This window comes from Nipponia nippon, unplaced genomic scaffold, assembly GCF_047370975.1.
Source record: "Nipponia nippon isolate SJK-2023a ecotype South Korea unplaced genomic scaffold, ASM4737097v1 scaffold_2, whole genome shotgun sequence".
Lineage (NCBI taxonomy): Eukaryota > Metazoa > Chordata > Aves > Pelecaniformes > Threskiornithidae > Nipponia > Nipponia nippon.
In genome coordinates this window covers 46,570,729-46,590,712 of record NW_028262336.1, presented here as the reverse complement: position 1 = coordinate 46,590,712, position 19,984 = coordinate 46,570,729, and the positions used below count along the sequence as shown (strand labels likewise).

Here is a 19,984-nt window from a genome sequence, read left to right as displayed (position 1 = left end):
GCCTATAAAATGAATACAATTATACCAGCATAAAAGTGATTATACTTGCAAATTTAAATTCACATACTATTGAAGTGGGTCAGAGAGTTGTATTTTCTCTGCTCACAGACTCTGCTAATATGAACTTAATTTACAACAGCAAGAAAGGGACTTTGTCTCTAAAATTTATTTCCCTAGCCTCCCCGATTCTGTGAAATGGATTTACACTAGAAGGATTTTTTCACAGTATGGCTATAGAGACATTTTAACTGTACAATTCACTTTAGACTTGCATTTCAAACACAGACAATCTTTAGTAACCCTTACCATTTTAAGCTTCTTTAAAGGGCCAGTTACCAAGTGATTGTTGAATTAAATTTTAAAAATAAATATTTGAATACTGTTTTTAAAAATGAAGATGCATGTGATAAGGTTAAGCAGAGATATTCCAATTAACTTACTTGTGATATTGTAACAGTTCTTGATTTCCTTGACACTTCAATAGTTCTGTGTGTAACGTGTTCTTCCTTCTCTTCTTCAGGACTTGGTGAGTCAAAGAAATCGGGGCTTGAAAGAGACGACTATGTAGATAAACACACACACACACCGAGAGAGGGAAAAAATGCAGGTATTTTCATTGCACAAGAATTTAACAAAGGAAGAAGAAAAGCATTTATGTGATGACTTTTTTATTTTTAGTTATCATTTTCAAAGTAACAATACTTAAAATCAGGACTCTTCCTCCCCACCCCCCTCTTTTTTACATCTTGTTTTCGAGGCTAGAATGCTTTCAAAGCATTTGCGAAATAAGATATACTTAAGAGTTGAATTCAACATTAATTTGCATCTTTGCATTGCATTACATCCTAAGATGAAAGCACCTTCCTGTTCGCAAGAAGAGCTGTACCTTGCTTGGCTAGGACGCTGAGCACTGTGCTGTGGGGACACCAGCTCTGCTGGCCAGGCAGCTCTGCCATGGCTTTGCTGAGCGCAGGTCTCACTTTGCTGCTCTTCAGAGGACCCAATGCTGCTGCCCGCGCACGCTTCTGGCACTGCAGGGCTGCCTTGTGCACGGCCTCTTTGTTAGGGTGCAAACAGGGAAGGTTCTTTCCGCCCCTGTTCCTTTCCCCATAGATTTGACAGGGGAAGAAAGACCTTTGAACTTGTCTTTTATGTTTCTATATTTATGTACATAGTCAATTCTGAAAGCTTTCTTTTTGGTATTCTGTTAGTTTCACAATAATCCTTTTTGTTTCCCTCCACTTCGCTTTTCTTCAGCAACATGAACACAGGTAACCACCAGTAGTTGCTCCCATTCTGATATTCCAGAATGCAAAAAGCACAGAAATGAACAAACCCCAAACCCCAAAGAAAAGGACACTGGAAAACTAAGCAGTGGTTTCCAAAGTATGGTTTATGAGACCAACTTGTCTAAAGATAAATATTAGAGAGTGAAATTTATATCACCCTTATATTTATAATTGTGAGCTTAATGAGAAGAAACACATGGTGGCTCAAGAAGAGCTGTTGAAGGCTGACAACTGTCTGTCCTCAAAATCTGGTAGAGTGTCCTAGAGAAACCAAGGGAAATGCTTCTTTTGGGAAACACTTCCAACATCCTTAATACTTAGCACAAACAGGCTTATTCCAAAGATTTTTATAAAGGATTCTTCTCAGTCTTGGTTGGCAAGGAATAGCTGGCAGCACCCAAATAAGGGGGTACAAATCTTGCAAGGGAGGGAATGTTTTAAACATCAGTATTCAAAACACTGGCAGCCTTTTGACACTAATTTTCCTGAGCTGCATCTCTCTGCCTCACAGTACGTGTGAAAGAATGGCTGTGTAAACATAGTAAAAACACCAGGGAACATAAATAGGAGGAGGGAAAAAAATCAGAAAAAATATTTTTAAAACAAAAGAAAAATTAACTTACAGACGTAAGAGACTGGGAGGGTGGTCGCCTGCCAGTAGCTTTTGGTCTGGTTGTAGTTGGATGATTAAGCTTCTCGGCAATTGGTATTACAGAGTCAAAACCTTCCAAGTCTTAAAAATAAAATAGAATTGATTTGGTTTTCTGGCAATTGTCCTCAAAGGGAAAGAATCACAATTTTTTCCTAATTTCAAAGAAATCAAATCCCATTTTCCCCATTGTGTCACAGTGTTCTGCACACATTTAGGCACCATGATGGCACTAAAAAAAACCTGGAAGTCAAAGGCAGCTGTAATCCAGTCACCCTTGCCAAGCACAATTACTCTTCCATCTCAAACACAATAAAGCAGAGGGGGAACGTGTAGAGGAGACTTTGGCTTTGTTTTCGGAACAGCGAAAGCTAAATGACAACATAGGTCCTATGGCACAGAACAAACAGTTTCAAAATTTCCATCTTGCTATTAAAGGGGTTAGTAATTTTTTTTCCTGAATAACTGGAGACATAAGACAGTGCACGTGTTGTCTCAAGAACTGTACTGTCAGCGCTGCACCTGCAGCAATTGCTTAGGGGAGCAGAGAATGAAAATGATGGAGCTGGAAGTGACCTGCAGGTTCCTGGACACCTGCCGCTGGAGGCTGCATAGCTTCCAGTAGCTACAGGTGAGAGGAATATCTCCAGTAGTCCAGAGGTTATGGTAAGTAAAAACTCCAACAGGCTCCTGAGGCTGTACAGAGCCCAGGAAAAACAGGTCTGCTCCAATGCAGTCTCGACTGTCTTCACGGTTAGTGAAATGCACTGGGGAAGTGTTTACTGAATCCAGCCACGTGCTAGCATGTTTACGTGAGAGAACGATGTGAAGGCTGAAGGGATACCACAGCTCGTGATTACATGCCTGAATCAAATGGCTTAACACCATTCATCTATTTTTGTGGCTTGTATCAGTTTCACTCACCTCCATTTCAAAATGCCCTACTGCATATGTTAAACAGAAATGAGTCAGAAAACATACAAGAAGTACTTTAGACAAGATAAATCAAAATTCTGTAAAATTACTTTCAGACATGAATCAAATACTGGAATGCTATTCATTATTCAGAGACTATTCTTCATTGCACACATGTAGGAAGGAATAGCTTTTAAGTTAATAGTTACCTATAGTGGGCACTTAATTTTCAGGACTGTTACAGAACAACGGATCTCTGAAGATCCAGCTTTGTTGCCATATTACAACCATTGTACAAAATTACACAATGGAAAAACAAATGAATTAATGGGCCTGTGCAATAAACTATATGCACTGAAGGACGCTTAAACGGATTCCAAGTACGCATGATTTGGCAGCTAGGAAGTAAATGGGATCAGACATTCCTTATTCAGCAATATTCTTCCATCTCTGGGAGATAAAAAAAGAAGAAGAAAAAAAGAGACCTCTTTCAATAGCCCTGAAATAGTCTAAGGTCATTCACCTCCAAATACTACTCTATTTTTGGAGCAACTCTTCCTATATATAACCAGTGACCCCACTATCCTCTACCAGGTATTTCTCTCATTGCTTTTTTATTGACTATTGCAGCCTACGTCCAAAGGTAGGTCACCCAGTCTGCCAATGGGAGTTCGGCAATCCGATGCTTCAGCTGTACCCAACACATCAGGAGAGGCTACAGTGCTTTTAAAGTAAAAATGAGCTAACATTAGCAGACTGCACAAAACCTATCTGGAGTCCTACAGAACTTCAGGGTTTCAGGAGAGGAGAAATGGAAGTAAAAATTTATTTTATGGGGAACAAAAAATGCAAATGAAGAGCTGGTTTCCAGTAATATCCAGTTTGAAGCTGATGCATGAGATAGCTAAATGACTTGCTTAAGATCAGACAGCAAATCAGTGATGTATTTTAATCCATTGTCTTCGTTTTCACCAGTGTTACTTTGTTAAGTTGCACAGCAAGAATATATTGCCTTCGAAAACATACACTCATCTATAAACATGTGAAGCTCACATACATGAGTACAAGTGGAGGTTGAAGCAGTCCTTCCATTTGTCCCAGCCACTTTTTCCCACTTAGCTGTTTTTACTATTTTTTTTTCCTGAGCTAGTTTTAATCCAGCTCATTTTCCAACAGTGTGTGCCCAGGCACACAAATACCTGTGCTGAAGGAAGGATCAGTATCAGTACCAGAGGACTGATACAAGCTGCTAAAACTGAGAGGAAGAGCAGACTACTGCTTTGGGGGGCAGCAAACTGGCTGAAGTTAACTTGCAGCCTAGGAAAGCTCCAGTACAGGAATTCCCTCTCTCCATCTCGCCGCTTCTATGGTGAGCGCCACTGTCCCTTCCTCTGTTTTGACAAAAGATAATTATCTACACTAATAAAAAAACAATCAATGCAAAACATAGTGAAGACATTAATTCAATGTGTTTCTCTGGCTTAAATAAACTAATAATTACCTAGAGTTCTATGTTTTATCAGAATAATCAACTATTCATGTTTAAATTGTAAAATGTATCGATAAACAGAGAGTGTATGAATTTGTGTCCTTCAGATCCATGAACACTTGCAGATAAAATCTGCTCCACGCATTTTATGAACACCATGAAAGATGAACATTGCTGTGCAAAGCTCGTATTATCAAGAAATACTGGGAATCCTCCATTTCTCCACTTCTGAATGCATTTCTGATAGTTAGAAAAATAAACTGAAGCAGCCTATACCTGCACTGAATTTTAAAAAAAAGAGCAGAGCAGAGGTTGGAAAGGCTCCACAGGTAAAAATCTGCTGCCAAACTAGTGAAATCACAGCCATTCAGCCGATACTATAAATGAAATTCTATTTAAGTGTAAAGGACAACACTTGGTACAATGCTAAAATAGTAAATCCATTTCTAGTATTTCCACATGCCCTTTATCCCCCCCGTTTGTTCTCCTTATTTAGACATGGTTCTCACTCCCAAATCTGCTCTGTGTCTGAGGTTATCACCACCTTCCCTGGTCATCACCTAGGAGGTATTCATTCAGGAAAATTCCCGTACAGTAAACTGGTAAAGAAAATGAGGAACACAGCCACTCAAGAGACCTCTGCCTTGCTGTCATCTATACTGTAGATTCAGTAATGACAGGTTGGTTATTTGATTATTTTTTGCTAATGGAAAGCAAGGTTATATGGGTATGACTATATTATACTCCCTGAGATCATTAAATGCAGAGATTTTATTTTAGTTAGCTATCAGAAACTGTGAGCTTAAATTTACTTCATAAGCAAAATGTAAAACCTTCCTGAGCTGGACCAAATGGGATGTCATTAAAAATAAAGTCCAGTCTACTGTATTCACAGCCATGTTAATTGCCCATAAGGCAGCATCAGCATCCAACAGATCTGAACTCTGCCCTGGCCCAGCTTTCTCTATGTCTGTTAGTAATAACAAAGAGTAAGGAAGGTTCTATTGAACACACAGAACACCGAGGGCACCCTTCAATTAACAGTGGCACGCCCTAATTAAAAAAATAGTTGATACTTGTTATACGAATAAACAGATGCATTCATCATTATTACTGTCTCGCTGATCAAGCTGGTAATTCATGAAGTAATTCATGAGATGGGGAGAAAGACATCAGAGAAGTTCGAATATACTAGTGTAGTACACACACCAAAATGTCTGGCTTAGTGAGCAAACATATTTAATGAATATGAAAAATGTTAGTTGTGCAAGAATTATTCCCTGGCATCCTTCCAAGCCAGTTAAGAATAGGATGTTTTCCCCCACTGCTATGTTCATTTGGAGACATGGTTATTTAAAGCATGATGATGGTGTTTTTAAAAAAATGCTGAGATCTAGGAAAACAATTATTTAAGGAAAAAGTTCTCAGCTCATTAGACTTGTACCTTTCTAGAAAACAACCTTCAATCCCTTCAAAAAAAAACCCAGAAGGAAAAAGTTAAATGGTTATGCTTCCTTCCTTACCCCTTTTCCCCCCTTGCATTTACTATTGTGGCATAAAATATGTCTAGGCCTCAACTTTATCTTACGGTTAGGTGTTTAAGTCTATGGGTAAAATAATTTACACATAATGAAGACAGAAAGCGTTTTGAATTAGCAGAGATTTCACCTTGAGAAAACTGAAATGGGAAGTGATGGATAATAGCAGAATCAATGTATTCAGAATGCTAACGGCAAGGTTTCATAGAACAGAAATACAGCAGGGCTGGAAGAAATGAGGCAAAGGTGGCATTCAATTCATTTGAAGAAGATAGTGTCACAAAAGCCACAGAGACAGATTTCATCTCATAATCATCTTCAATACATTTACAAGATTGACAATAGGCTTGTGAAACGGCATATATACTGTCTTATATACACTAACCCTGAAAGCTATCAAATGAGACAGAGATAGTGCAGACAAAATTGTCTGCATTGATGTCCATTCAATATATAGCACTAATTAAAAAACAACTGAAACAATAATCTCAATATTACTGGGAATTTTCAGACAACCGCAATTATTTTAACTACTTCAAGCACCCAGATTCTGCTACTGTCTCCATGCTGAACAGCATCGTACCCTTCAAGGAACACAACCACGCTCCCAGCCAGGGTCAGGGCAGCAGAATCTCACCCATAATGAACTGCAGACTCTTTTTTAGGATGCGGGTAATGCGTTTGTAGCAGGAGGGCTCCCTGGCTGCAGGGTTACTGTGTTCAGGAGTGTAACAGTGATGTGCCGGGGAGGCCTGCCCGCATGGCTCTTTGCTTTGGAGGGAAACAACTTAGCTCACCTGGCTTCCCAGGTCAGTCACTGGACAGGCACCTCTCCTAAAGTATAAAATTATCTTTTCCCATTTCAGCCCTGACTTTTATCGTTTTAATTGCTGAATGTAGAAAGCTGCCATAATGAGCTCTGCTAACCACTTGCCCGTGCCCTCATAAGGATTTTATTTTTAACGATTCAGAAGATGCCAAGAAAGAACTGAAAGGTCAAGAAAACTGAGCTAGAAGAAATGGATATGCTGTTTTCAGGCACCTCAACTTCACACACATGGAGAATGATTTAAATTTCTGGTTTACTGCCTTTTTCTGGACCCTCCGGGCAAGAGACCTAATTAATTTACGCAATGGACCATTAACATATCCCCCATTACAATATTTACAATTCACAACTATGTTTATGGGTGATTTTGATTCACTGACATGAATATTACAACTTAACCCAGTTGGGAATTCTGCTCCTTTGCTTTGCTCTATTAAAATGAGCACGAACAGCAGCACAGAAAGAAATAACTGCTTTAGGCAGATTTTGGTCTTCATTATGCGTGTCACATTTTGTCCTCCAACCCTTATATTTACCAGTATTTTCTTTTTTCCAACTTTTACTCTGTGTCTTCAGGCAAAATAATTACAGTGTCTCACAGCATAACAGCCTGTGATGTAAAGACAGACCCACTCCATTCTCCAACCTTTTACTGGAAAGATTCTCCATCTTTTTCCCTAGCGTGGGCCAAATCTTATTAGATCATTTTCCTTCTAGTCAGAGGCACAGCAACCACCTCTCCTAACAAATATGAGCAGTAACAGCTCTAGAAAAACTGCAAATATAACTCAAGGAAACACGATATACTGAAGATTTGTTTGTTTGTTTGTTTATTAGATATTTTCAAGTAGGGTATTTTTAACTACCCTTCCAGGCAAGTTAGCACCAGGCTCGGGGGGAGGGACAGAAAAAGAGTACAGCTAATAACGTGGGTTCAGCCAGTACTCCATGATCCACCAGCAAATGCTCTGAAGATTAAAGTCTGAGGAAACGCTGAAAAATGTACTCATGTTAAGCAGCTGTGCCAGTTTTGGCTGGGATAGAGTTAATTGTCTTCATAGGAGCTAGTGTATGGGGGGGGCTATGTTTTGGATTTGTGCTGAAAACAGTGTTGATTGATAACACAGGGATGTTTTCGTTATTGCTGAGCAGTGCTTACACAGAGTCAAGGCCTTTTCTGCTTCTCACCCCACCCCACCAGCGAGCAGGCTGGGGGTGCACAAGAAGCTGGGAGGGGACACAGCTGGGACAGCTGACCCCAACTGACCAAAGGGATGTCCCACACCATATGACGTCATGCTCAGCACATAAAGCTGGGGGAAGAAGCAGGAAGGGGGGATGTTTGGAGGGACGGCGTCTGTCTTCCCAAGTAACCGTTATGCGTGATGGAGCCCTGCCTTCCTGGAGATGGCCGAACACCTGCCTGCCCATGGGAAGCAGTGAATGAATTCCTTGTTTTGCTTTGCTTACATGTGTGGTTTTTGCTTTCCCTATTCAACTGTCTTTATCTCAGCCCACGAGTTTTCTCACTTTTACTCTTCTAATTCTCTCCCCCATCCCACCGGGGGGAGTGAGCGGCTGTGTGGTGCTTAGCTGCCAGCTGGGGTTAAACCACAACACCAACTTTCAAGGAATCTTTTAAAAAAATTCCTACCAACACTATGTGTTTCAGCAGGAATCAATGAAGGCATATGTGCCTTATGTTAGCACTGATGAAGATTATTAACTGCTTTCATAAATACTATGCAAAACGTGTAAAGAGCCAGGAAAAATATTGGAAAGATGTGTCCACTTGGCTCTGTGTGGGAAGCACCCGTGCAGCTCAGTCTTTTTGCAAAGCACAGAAACTGCTTCTTGTGTGCATTAAATGAGTATTTCCGCAGTAGATATATTATTTTTATTTCTTTGTGGCTTATTCTTTAAATCACTTAGCTTACATTGGTATGATTTTAATTGTTAGATGATTTCAAAGCAAGCCTATTTTGGATAGACAAGATTTGTTTCAGGATTGCAGGATTCCAAAATGTGTGTGTTTGTATATACATAGTTAAAATATTTAGAATTAATCCTGACTTGCAGAAATAACTCAATACCAATAATTAATTGGAATAATTCAGTAATTTTCTGGAAACATTAGTTTTTGATCCAGTAAGCTATTACATATGCTAGATACTTCTGTCATTGCACTGGCCCTCAGATATAACAATTCTTTGAAGAATTAAAAAGAAACATGTAACCTAAAAAAAAAGTCAAGTTATGCACTAAGGCATGAACTTAAGCTGTTGAAATCAATGTATTCTACATAAGGACTACTCTTCTGTTGGTAGAATAGGGCTTACTTTCAGTGTAGCTTATGTTGCTTTGGAAGCATTTTAAACTAAGCTCAAAAAGCCAATGTCAATCCAGGAACAGTTGCTGGTACATGAGACTTTACAAGAGATGCAACTACTGTGATTTAACCACAGCAATACTTGGGTGACATGACCATGCACGTTCCACTGAGAGCCCATGAGCGCTCATTCAAATTTCTATGTTTTGTTTTGTTGTTTTTTTTTTTCCTCTTTCAGACTAGAGAACCATCCTAGCATGTTGCTAAATATTTTTCTTTTGTAACATGTAAGGACATCAATATGAAATATATGCATTAAACTTTGCAATGACACCATCTGTCTGTATGAACAGATTAATGAAACCACAGCATTGACAAACAGCGCATGCAAACTGTACATGTCACTTACATCACTAAAATGTCTTAAGGTAAAATAAAATAAACTATAATGATTTCTCATTTCAGTGCCATGGTGCAAAATTTTCTGTCACAGTACACACAATTTCAACTTTTAACTAAAAAAAAAGCCTGTAATAGCCATGTACACATTAGGTGTTGTACAAAACACTTCTTTTTATATTTGTTTGTTATGCATTGTCAACTAAAGCAAAGACAGGACAGAAAAGAAATGGAAAAAAAAAAAAAAGCCTTACCCTCATGAAATGAAGAAGAGTTACCCATGGCAAAGAGATGTAAATAGGAAAAGCTGGATGAAAGATGTGTGGAAAGGAAAGTAAAGGCATCACTGAAAACAGGGAAGAAGAAAAAAAGAAAGAAGTGAGGAGAAATGGGGAATGGTTCCTCTTAAATAATATATTCTGAAGGCTAGTTTTCCAATGTTTTTTGTCAAGATTGTGGAAAGAAGCAAAGGCATGAACAACAGTGGTAACAGCTGCCATTATACCCACAATCAGCAGTGATGTTGCTGAACAGGACTTGCGCTTGTCAGTACAGATTGCAAAATTGTAATCAGTGCTGTATTATCATCAAGAAATTTAAATGTCAAGTCACAACTCTGCAGAACATGCTAGTGAAATCAAGCCATGCGCTAACATCTACATAAAAATAACGTTTTGTATATGCAACTGACAGAACGTTACGCACAGTATTACACATCACCTCAGCCTTGCTCCAGCATTTGTGACTTTCCTGATCGGTAAAGCTGGGTAAGAATGTTTTTAAAGGTGCTTTTAAAGGTGTGGGGTTTTCTGGTTAGACAGCACTGTTCCACTGATGGAATATTACTTAGAAAATAGAAAAATGCCTTTTCTGAAAAAAAGCAATGTTTAACACATTGATCTAGTAGAATAGGGGACCTAGAATACAAGTTTTGAACCCGCATTCCCCAATTGCCCTCTGCATACTGCTTCTCAATTGTTGATGGAATTAGTGATTTTGTTGTTGCCCATCAGTTGTTTGGTTTTTGGGAAATGTCATATTGAAGGACCCTATATCTTCTCTTCCCTCACTGTAAAGGCTTGGGTCTCATCATGATCAAGAAAAGGAACCAACTTAGAAATCCTTAAAAAGGTTTCACAGAATGGAAAACTGCTCTCCATCCAGCTTTAGTATGGTTTGCTTTTATAACCAAAACTGTCTCTCCAGTGCTTTTGTACATGTCTCTACTTTGAATGAAAGAACAAGAGTTTTAGACTGGCTGCAGGATGTAGACACTGCAAACGTGACAGCCGTTATCCAGCTTAACATCACTAGTGCAAAAAAGCCAGGAGAGTGCTGTAATATTCATTTTCAGTCCACAATTCACCATCAGTACTTAGCATAAGCATGAAAGAGGGGGAGGCAACTTGCAATTGACTGCTTCTTTTTCCTCTGTCCTCCCCGAGAGCTCTAAGTGCCTGGGAATGGTGTTGGGGCTAATGGAGGAATGAAGAGGAGCCCAGTGGCCAGAATGGTCATATACCGGAGCTGCTGCAAAGGCCATTTAACTTCCATTTTCTTCAAAGGCTACTGCTAAGCCCCACCTTGTTTGTCACACAGGTCCACTCTAATTCGTGGTGTGAATTTGGATTACTGAAAAGACATCAAATGACTAGATTTAATCAGGTCCATTTTGACTGGAAGGATGAACCTTGGAGAAACTGAGGCTGTCCTCCCCACAGAGTACACGGGACTGGGGCAACGCTGGTAACACATACCACAGTTAAATATTACCTGGACTCACACTGACTGATCCATCGGTGTTTTGGAATACACTGGGACAACTCCATTTGCTCATCCATCATTTTTACTAATAACTTGTTTAGTCACAGGATTTCTCCAACCCATTGTTCGCTTTGTAAATAAATAAAAAATCTAACACATTTATCATAAATCTTTCCAATTACACTGGCCTGTAAACTGTCCTGAACTCCAAACCTCTCCTCATAGTAAAAGACATTAATCCACTGTGAGTTGTTTTGTCTTATTAAGATTTAATTTATTGCTCTACCCTCTCTTAAAAGGCTGTTTATTTCTTTTACAATATTTTACATGAGCCGTCAAAAGCCTCCTGAAATTTCATATTGGTTATGATCTTTGGGTCCACTTTCATTCCAAAATAATAATTTATTTCTTTTTTTCTTTTAACGAGTGTCTAACAGGCTAGAATTACATGATTTGCCCTTTTAAATGCCATTCTGGTTTGACCCTATCAAGTTATACTTATCTGAGTATTCACACTATTTTATCCTTGGGCTCAATAGGTTCTCCCTAACAGGAGGTCATCAGCTAAGCCCTTTGCAACACTTTGTGTATGTGGTTTGGTTAATAGACTCCTCTTGGCTCCAATTCTCCATTAAAACAACAACAACAACAACACAGAAAAAGACCACCTAAATTCTGGAAATGAATAAAATTTATTATAAATCAAATTTCCTACCTAGCTTTTTATACGTTGTTAAAAAAAGTCCCCAAAACCAGAAAAATACAAAACACACTAAGCTTTTATCCTGATAGAGATTCCAAGGAAACTAGCACAAGGATTAAAACAGTTTACTTCCACCAGACCACTATATGCTATTTGCAGTCATAGCTTTCTCTTTCAAGTAAGCAAAAGCTTATGTGCTTTGAAGCATATTTGTAAACACAAGTAACAAACACTAAATGGTAGATTTTGACTGCATTTCAATCCCATTCCTTTGTATTAACCTCTACAATAAAAATGTTCATGCAATTTATCACAAGCTTCTAACTTCTATGTTTATCCCCAATGAAAATCTGCAAAAAACATACTACTTGCTTCTCCAGAAGAATGTTGCTATCATAAACCATAGCAACAGCAGAAGGTTAAAAAAAAGCAGACATATGGATGCTGAAAAGCTCATAAACCTATGTGAAATCAGTTTAGCATTTTATTGTTACATTGCAATTAAAATCCATCTATAACTAAAAGCTCTGCTTTCAAGTCTGAAGAAAAGGCAGGTTTGGCTGTTGAAAGTATACTACTTCACAGAAATGCTTTACTAATAAAGCAGCCTGGGTAGAAACCATCACACCGAAATAACATTTAATGCCACCAGCGGAAGGTAGTAATGCTTACACATTCAGGGTACCCTGGTTCTGCCTTTTACAAAAACGTGTCTCTCGCGGCACAGCTGCGACTGCGGAGGAGAGCGACGGCAGCAGCTGTCGCTGGCGTATTTCTAAGTAGAGGTAGAAGATGGCTGTCGCGGCTTTTGCTTACAGCCCTGAGACAAGAGTCAGAGCACCTTGCTGTCCAAGTGCCACTTACTGCAGCACCCACCCCAGCAAACATCTCTCCTGCACTGCCAACTGGAGAAGGAAGGAGGGTGAGAGAAGACAGAAAAATAACCTAGTGTTACTCCTTTCCAGGTGATTTCCCGATTAAACTGTCGTGTTGCAGGAACACAAACTGTTATATTCAAGAGAAATTTAGACTGCTTTTAATTGGTGTTCGCAGTAAAATTTATTCAAATTGGACTGAACTGGGTCTCTATTCCTTTGTATTGGAAAGTATAAAGATTACTAACTGCACCAAACCCATGATCTTTTGCAGCATTAAAAATATGGCAGCACTAATATTACATCTGTTAAACTAGTATGGCTTATTATCGTTGGCCTTCTCACTTGTTCAGACTTTTAAACAGAAATAACAAAAGCCCTCTTATTCAAAATAGTTCACCATTCCATATTTCCTTTTTAAATTTTTTTTAAACAGAAAACCCCAACAAAACTTTTTTAAGTAAAGCAGAAATGATCCTTTAATCCTGCAGCTAAAATTTGATATAAATGCACTCACATTCATTGCCAAATCCTCAATCTGTCTTTTGGATCATAACAAAGTCACTAAAAAGCAGAAATTTACACTATGGATTTCTTAGGCAAACTATAAAAAGCACTACAACTTACCGATGTCATTGCTTCTTTCAGAGGAGTCTTTCTCTAGAGTGCCGGATACTGTACTGCCCACTAATTCCACTTTTGGACTATCACTCCTGCATTTGGATCAAGAAGAGGAGATATTTTATTGGAGTTTTTGCGTGGATTACAGTAAATTGATAGCTAACTTGCAATTAATAATGAGAGAGCGAAATATTCTTCCTTTGTAGCACCAGAGTAACAGCAATGTGTCAGAGAGAGCAATCTCCAGTAAGGAGACATGCTGTATGGATTAACCTTATCTCATTTCTCCTTAACACCTGTCAAAAAAGCCTATTTTAGACACCGTAGTGTCCTGAATAATTCTTCAGATGTTCACAGCATCTCAACATGAAGGAAACCTAAGGGCAAAGGGACATTCTTCAACATCTTATTTATAATTTTTTCTAATTAATTGGCTTGCATAAACTCTAGCGATGGACTATCTAGAACACTGCAGAAAGGGAGAGAACATCAAGCTAGCACTGTGTGTTTCAGCGGTTCCTAGTATTTACTCATAAACACAGCTCTTCCACCAATAGAAGATCTTTCTTTATTTTTGCATGTTGCTTATGAGATTATACTACAAATATTGTTTCCAAAGGTCCAAAGAACCAAGATCACCTAGGCTGTTTGAAAATGTCTTTGGAATAGGCAAGTGTCAAAAGTTCTGATACTTCATACAGAGGAACTGTTTTTAAATCAAACAGGAGATCAAACATAAGCAACATGATTATTCTTTCTTTGTAGAACTTTATATCCCACAACTACTTAAGTTTGCTAAAATGATCTGACTATTGAAACAATTAATTAAAAAAGGACCAGTGGTAGGCGAGTATCTTGGCATTGCACAGGTCACACAGACAAATCCCCGTGACATTTACTGTGATAACAACTGTTCAATTAATGCAATAATTTGTACTTACCATCATTATGAGGTCACCTTACAAATATCATAGTTTTTCCACAATGACTATTCCCAGCGTAGCGCTGTAACAATTATGACGTATGTAAGGTACCCAAATTACGGGTAAAAATATAGATCTGTCCCTGAAACAACCCAGGCAGATGCGCATTTCCACGAACAGCAATAATTAGCCATTGCCATTAAAATACATAGCGAGCTCCTGAATCTCATTGATTTTTTCATTTGTCTCTGCTTTTGATAGCATAAGATGATGACAGATGGCCTGAACCTCAACTCATGGCAGCAGCTGATGAGCAAAACACAAAGTGGCTGGAAACCCTATTTCGGACTTCAGGGAGGCTGTGACAAAGAGCCTGAAAAATTGTGTTAAAAACTGGAGGGAGTCACAGATTAAGTGAACATATATCCAGTTAAACACTGCGGTAGGGTGACAAGTCTTGTATGAACTAAAAAAGATAGACAACCAGTTTATGACCTGGAAAACAAACTAGTCCTACACAGCTGTCAATATGGCAGGCAGTCTGCACCAGGAAGAAAACAGAAGAAATTTAACACATTCCTAGAAAAATGTATTAATTGGCAAGATGATAAATAAGGGTATACTCCAAGTGATCTACCTGATCAATTAGTTTTCTTATCTCTTGGTCTTTAACTTTTCTTAAAAAATTGCTTATATATTTGTAAATCTACAAGAAGCAACATAGTTTCTTGGCTGACAGGGCAATGAGCATCTGAATGCGTACTCTGTTTTGCACACATGTATTTCCCAGCAAACTGAGAGCACCATGTGAGTTGGAAGCGCTCTAGGAAACGTGTGAGTACGGTTTTGGAGGAGATTGTTAGGATTGTGTGATTTAGGACTGAAAATCACAACATTTACCATCTGACTATAATAGATACCAAGGTATATGACATAAACCCCACAAAAAAACTCAACTCTGTTGTCAAAAGAATCAACAGGCTTATTATGCCTATCTGCATCCATACTGTTGTGAAAGGAGTGGAGCCATTCCTTGTTGGTCACAGCATCTCCCTCCCCCTGCTCATGCCCATGCAGATAGGCTGTCAGCTTGATCAGACAGATGATCAGCCTGAAAGAAACCCCACATTAATAGAAATCCCACTGCAAACTGATTAATTGCCATCTGGAGCAACTCCCTGACCCATATGGCTGAACGGCTGCACAAATGCTGGTGCTAACATAAGGGAGGCTGCAGGAATGGGCTGCCAGGAGAGGGAACCTGCCCCTGTTAGCAGCAGCATGGACACATATTGGTTTAGACTGAATGTAAAAATGCACTTTCTGTAGGTCTTTATGGCTTGCCTACTCCAGAGAATTGACTCATCAACAACTTGTATAATCACAGGTATGTCTAAATAAGCTGTGAAGCCTTTGGAGCAAATTGACAGCTGTTCTGTTCCACATGGTTTTTGTCTCTGCTATTGCCCTTGAAGCCCTAACCTGCCTCCAAGGAAGGAGGATTATATTTAAATGGAAAAACAATCATCACCACAAAAAGTCAGTGAGAGGCATAAGATGCAAGCCAGTTACTCAGAACAGGAAAAAAGCCTCTTCTGCTAACCAGCAGCCATGGAAATCTCATGGGACTCACTTTATAACTACAGCAATTTTTCCCCCTAGGATCATGTACTGGTTTTGGCAGGGATAGAGTTAATTTTCTTTATAGCAGCTCGCATGGTGCTATGTTTTGGATTTGTGACCAAAACAGTGTTGATACCACCCAGATGTTTTAGCTGTTGATCAGCAGTGCTTACACAGTGTCAAGGCCTTCTCTGTTTCTCACACTGCCCTGCGAGGGAGCAGGCTGGGGGTGCACAAGAAGCTGGGAGAGGACACGGCTGGGACAGCTGACCCCAACTGGCCAAAGGGATATTCCACACCATACGATGTCCTGCTCAGCGTATAAAGCTGGGGGAAGAAGAAGGAAGGGGGGGAGGTTCGGAGTGATGGCGTTTGTCTTCCCAAGTAACCGGTCCACATAATAGAGCCCTGCTTTCCTGGAGATGGCTGAACACCTGCTTGCCGATGAGAAGTAGTGAATGAATTCTCTATTTTGCTTTGCTTGCACATGCAGCATTTGCTTTATCTGTTTAACTGTCTTTATCTCAATCCATGACTTTTCTCACTTTTGCCCTTCCGATCCTCACCCCCATCCCACCTGGGGGGAGCGAGCGAGCAGCTGGATGGGGCTGAGCTGCCCACTGGGGTTAAACTATGACAGGTAAGCAAAAATTCTGCTGATTCAGTTTTTATTCTAATTGCCTTAGGTTTTTCAGATTCTGGAAATGGATACCAGCAGGTCTTAAAAATATTTACTATCTTATGAAACTGAACTGATTTAAAAACAAAATGCCTTTATTGAAGTGACTGCTTCCATTTGAAGTTTCACATTTCTTAATCGTTCAAGTAATTCAAAGTCTATTCCATGGATTATTTCATTATGTGAACTTTCCGCCCTCTTCCTATAAGACAATCTTACAGGTTAGAGCTTACCAGGCAGAACAGCTATATGAGATATATCCATTAATTTGAATTAGCTGATAAAAGTAATTAATAGGGAAACTGCTAGCACTCTGATCATGAACATGCATCATCATCACCTTAAAAGTCACCTTTCCTTCTAAGTTTTAATCTAACTACTGTTACAAGTAAAATTCTTTCAAATATAATGGTATTAGATAAAAAGAGCAAAGCATTTTTTTTTCTGTGCTAGACACAGCAGAGTTTGCACAATTAAGAACATAACAGGGTTACTGTTTAGATCTGCTTTTTCACTTTGTTAACATGAAAACTGAAATATCTTTAAGAGTGCATGGTTTATTTATACAATTTTGTTCTTTGAAAAAAGGAAAACAGAAGAGCAATAAAACACCCCTCCACAACTCTAAATGTTTAAAATATTTATAATATGTTTAAAATATTCCAGGCAAAGGATAGAACAAAAGAATAGCTATCCCGCTGCATGCCTAGCCAGTGAACTGAACACTAGGGTATGTATTGGTCTTGCCAAGAAGACACCACTTAGCTAAATGTAAAGGTCGTAGCAAATACTTGCTTTTCCAAGCATGCCCAAGTGACCAGCAGGTGTGGACTATATTTTGGAACAACGGGACAAACATGTTCAAAGCCAAGAAGTCCAAAAGAAGTTGTGGCAGTAGCACCTGGATAGAAGGGTAAGTTCTCAGAGATGCACAGCCAAAGCACTTAAAGTCAGATGAAACTGGCAGCACAAGGCAGGCACCGTTTTTTTATGTGTCTCAGATTTCACACTGAGAGCATTTTTTTAATGAACCATATGTGGAGGAATGAGGGGAATCAACGTCTAGGATTTCTGTTTTATTCCACTCTACCCTATACTCCATTCTGGTATTTAATTCACCGTTAGTATACTTGAACTCCCGTAGTTCAATGGCAGCTAGTTTTTCTAACAGTACAACAGTAAAATTATTTCTATGTCTATATTCTAGTATTTCTGCAAGATGTGCAGCTTGCCCATTTTAGGCAACTGCTTTTTTCTGGTTTTCACCTATTTCTATCCACTATGCATAAAGGAAGTGTACAGTGCACAAGCCAGGTGCTGATGACTACTGTAGCCATCTAGACTTGATTAGGACTACAGGCGAGGTCTTTAATTTCTGCAACCTCTGCTCTTCCAAGCTCTAGCAGAGATTAAATGGGGTTGTGTTGGCAAGTCCAATTTCCCAGTGCTCCTCAAAGGCTGTAACCACCTCTGATAAAGAGCATCATGTAACTATGGAATAACAACCAACATCAGAGCATAAATACTTGACAGCAGTGTTCTGCAGTGGCACCAGCTTAGAGAACATTCTATGAAGTCACACGTATTTTGCCAAGAATTGATCTAAAATGATCAAAGAAAACAGACTGAAACCAAGCTGACAGTATTTGAAATGTGCATTGTCTAATGCTGTTCCGCAGTGCAATCCAAGCTTTTGCACTGACTTAGTGCCCCGGCTAAGCTGGAATAATTTGAGGTAAACTAAGAAAGTCAACATCAGCACAACACACTGATGCAGATATTTCCCACATATTCTGCGGTGGAAACTATGATGTTTCAGTAACAGTGTGTTCATCAGTAGACATGAAGTAATGAACAGTCTAAGACTGTTATTCTTGAGAAGATAGTTATGATCCAGCCAGATGACTAGAAGGTTTTTCTTTTTTTTTTTTTGTTGTTCTTTAAATACAGTTTACTGTGAAATTAATTGTGACATTAACTGTAAAATCTAAATTCTTTAAATCTCTGTTTTTTCCACTAATCCTAAAAGCACTGGACAGAGCAAAAACGATACCTTGTATGAGTCACAGGCACAACTGGTCTTTCTGGTCGTCTCGGGGGCAAGGTACCAGGTCTATTCACAGAGTTTGCTTTGGGTGGCCGAGGTTTCTTCGGAGGTATAGCAGGAACGGAAGGCTTCTGCAAGTCTAACTGTTTTTGCTCTCTCTCTGATCTTTCTTTAAATCAATTATTTCCAGAAAAAAAAGAACACGGATATTATTAAGTGGAATTCATTTGCACTCAAAAGCCTACAATCAAACAAGAAATCTTCAACTGTAGATACACTGTATACAAAGAAAAAGCTTATCTCCTTTCCACTTCTGTCCTAAAACATTCTTTATCTGAAATATATGGTTTACCACAAACCATTTGTTTGCCCTGCCTGACTGTTCTGCCTGTAATTCCTCATGGCCGAAATGTGTGTGCAGTGTCTGAATGGGAATGCTATTTTTTATTTTAGTAACTTACTGATTTCTGAAAGTAAAAAATAAGAATGGCAAAAACCGGAACAATTTCCCATGAGCACAGCTTATATCAAATTCTAATATGAAACAATATTAAGTTAGAAGGTCACAGAGATAATTGTGTTGGATATCCTTAACGTCTCTTGAACAAACAGAGAAATACCATTTCAGGGGCGGGGGGGGGAGGGGAAAAGTGTGCTTCAAGTGAACTACAGTTAAATGAAAACAAAAGCATTAAAATTTAGCAATGTTTGGCAGGGTGTAAACCCCTCAGAAAAATCAGACCTTTTATTTAGGTTTTCAAGCACAGACTTAGAGCTGAATTTTTCAGCTTGCCAGTGAAAAAGTGGATCATTTGCAGAACTGATTATGCATAGCTCGGAAGTGCCACAATACTATATCCAATGCCAAACATGCAATGCCTGTGAGTATGTGAAGTACAATACGCATGCATAACTCTTGTAAACAATATGCTCTAAATTCATAACACAAACCAAACATGTAAATACATTTGCCACACCATAGAAAACCTGATTATTCTGTATCCTACTATGTCAACACCCCACTTCCGTTGACAACACTGTCTACGATATGTTGTGAATATTACACCTCTGTATACATGTAAGAGGTATTGAGAATATTACAGGGTATTGCTTAATGGGTTCTAGGTTTCAGTCTGAGGGGATTATGGAATACACAATACACATTAGATTTGGAATAGTCCAGTAAATGACTGTTGTTCACAGGTATATACCTTTTTTCAGTACACTTTCATAGAGTCATAAAGGTTGGAAAGGACCTCTGAGATCGAGTCCAACCTGTTAACCTAACTGCCTGGTCCACCTCTAAACCATG

At 39.0% G+C, this 19,984-nt stretch overlaps 1 protein-coding gene across 7 annotated transcripts in view; it reads right to left on the bottom strand.

Annotated features, from left to right (window-relative positions):
- SH3KBP1 (SH3 domain containing kinase binding protein 1) overlaps nucleotides 1–19,984 on the bottom strand; it is a 238,457-nt gene that overhangs the window by 8,235 nt on the left and 210,238 nt on the right. For all 7 annotated transcript variants that reach the window (XM_087758628.1, XM_087758626.1, XM_087758627.1 and 4 more), the window contains 4 exons: nucleotides 18,679–18,841; nucleotides 13,407–13,492; nucleotides 1,913–2,022; nucleotides 441–560 (listed from right to left, as the gene is read on the bottom strand). In XM_087758628.1, coding sequence (XP_087614754.1) covers nucleotides 441–560; nucleotides 1,913–2,022; nucleotides 13,407–13,492; nucleotides 18,679–18,841 — 479 coding nt within the window. The remainder of the gene's footprint in view (nucleotides 1–440; nucleotides 561–1,912; nucleotides 2,023–13,406; nucleotides 13,493–18,678; nucleotides 18,842–19,984) is intronic.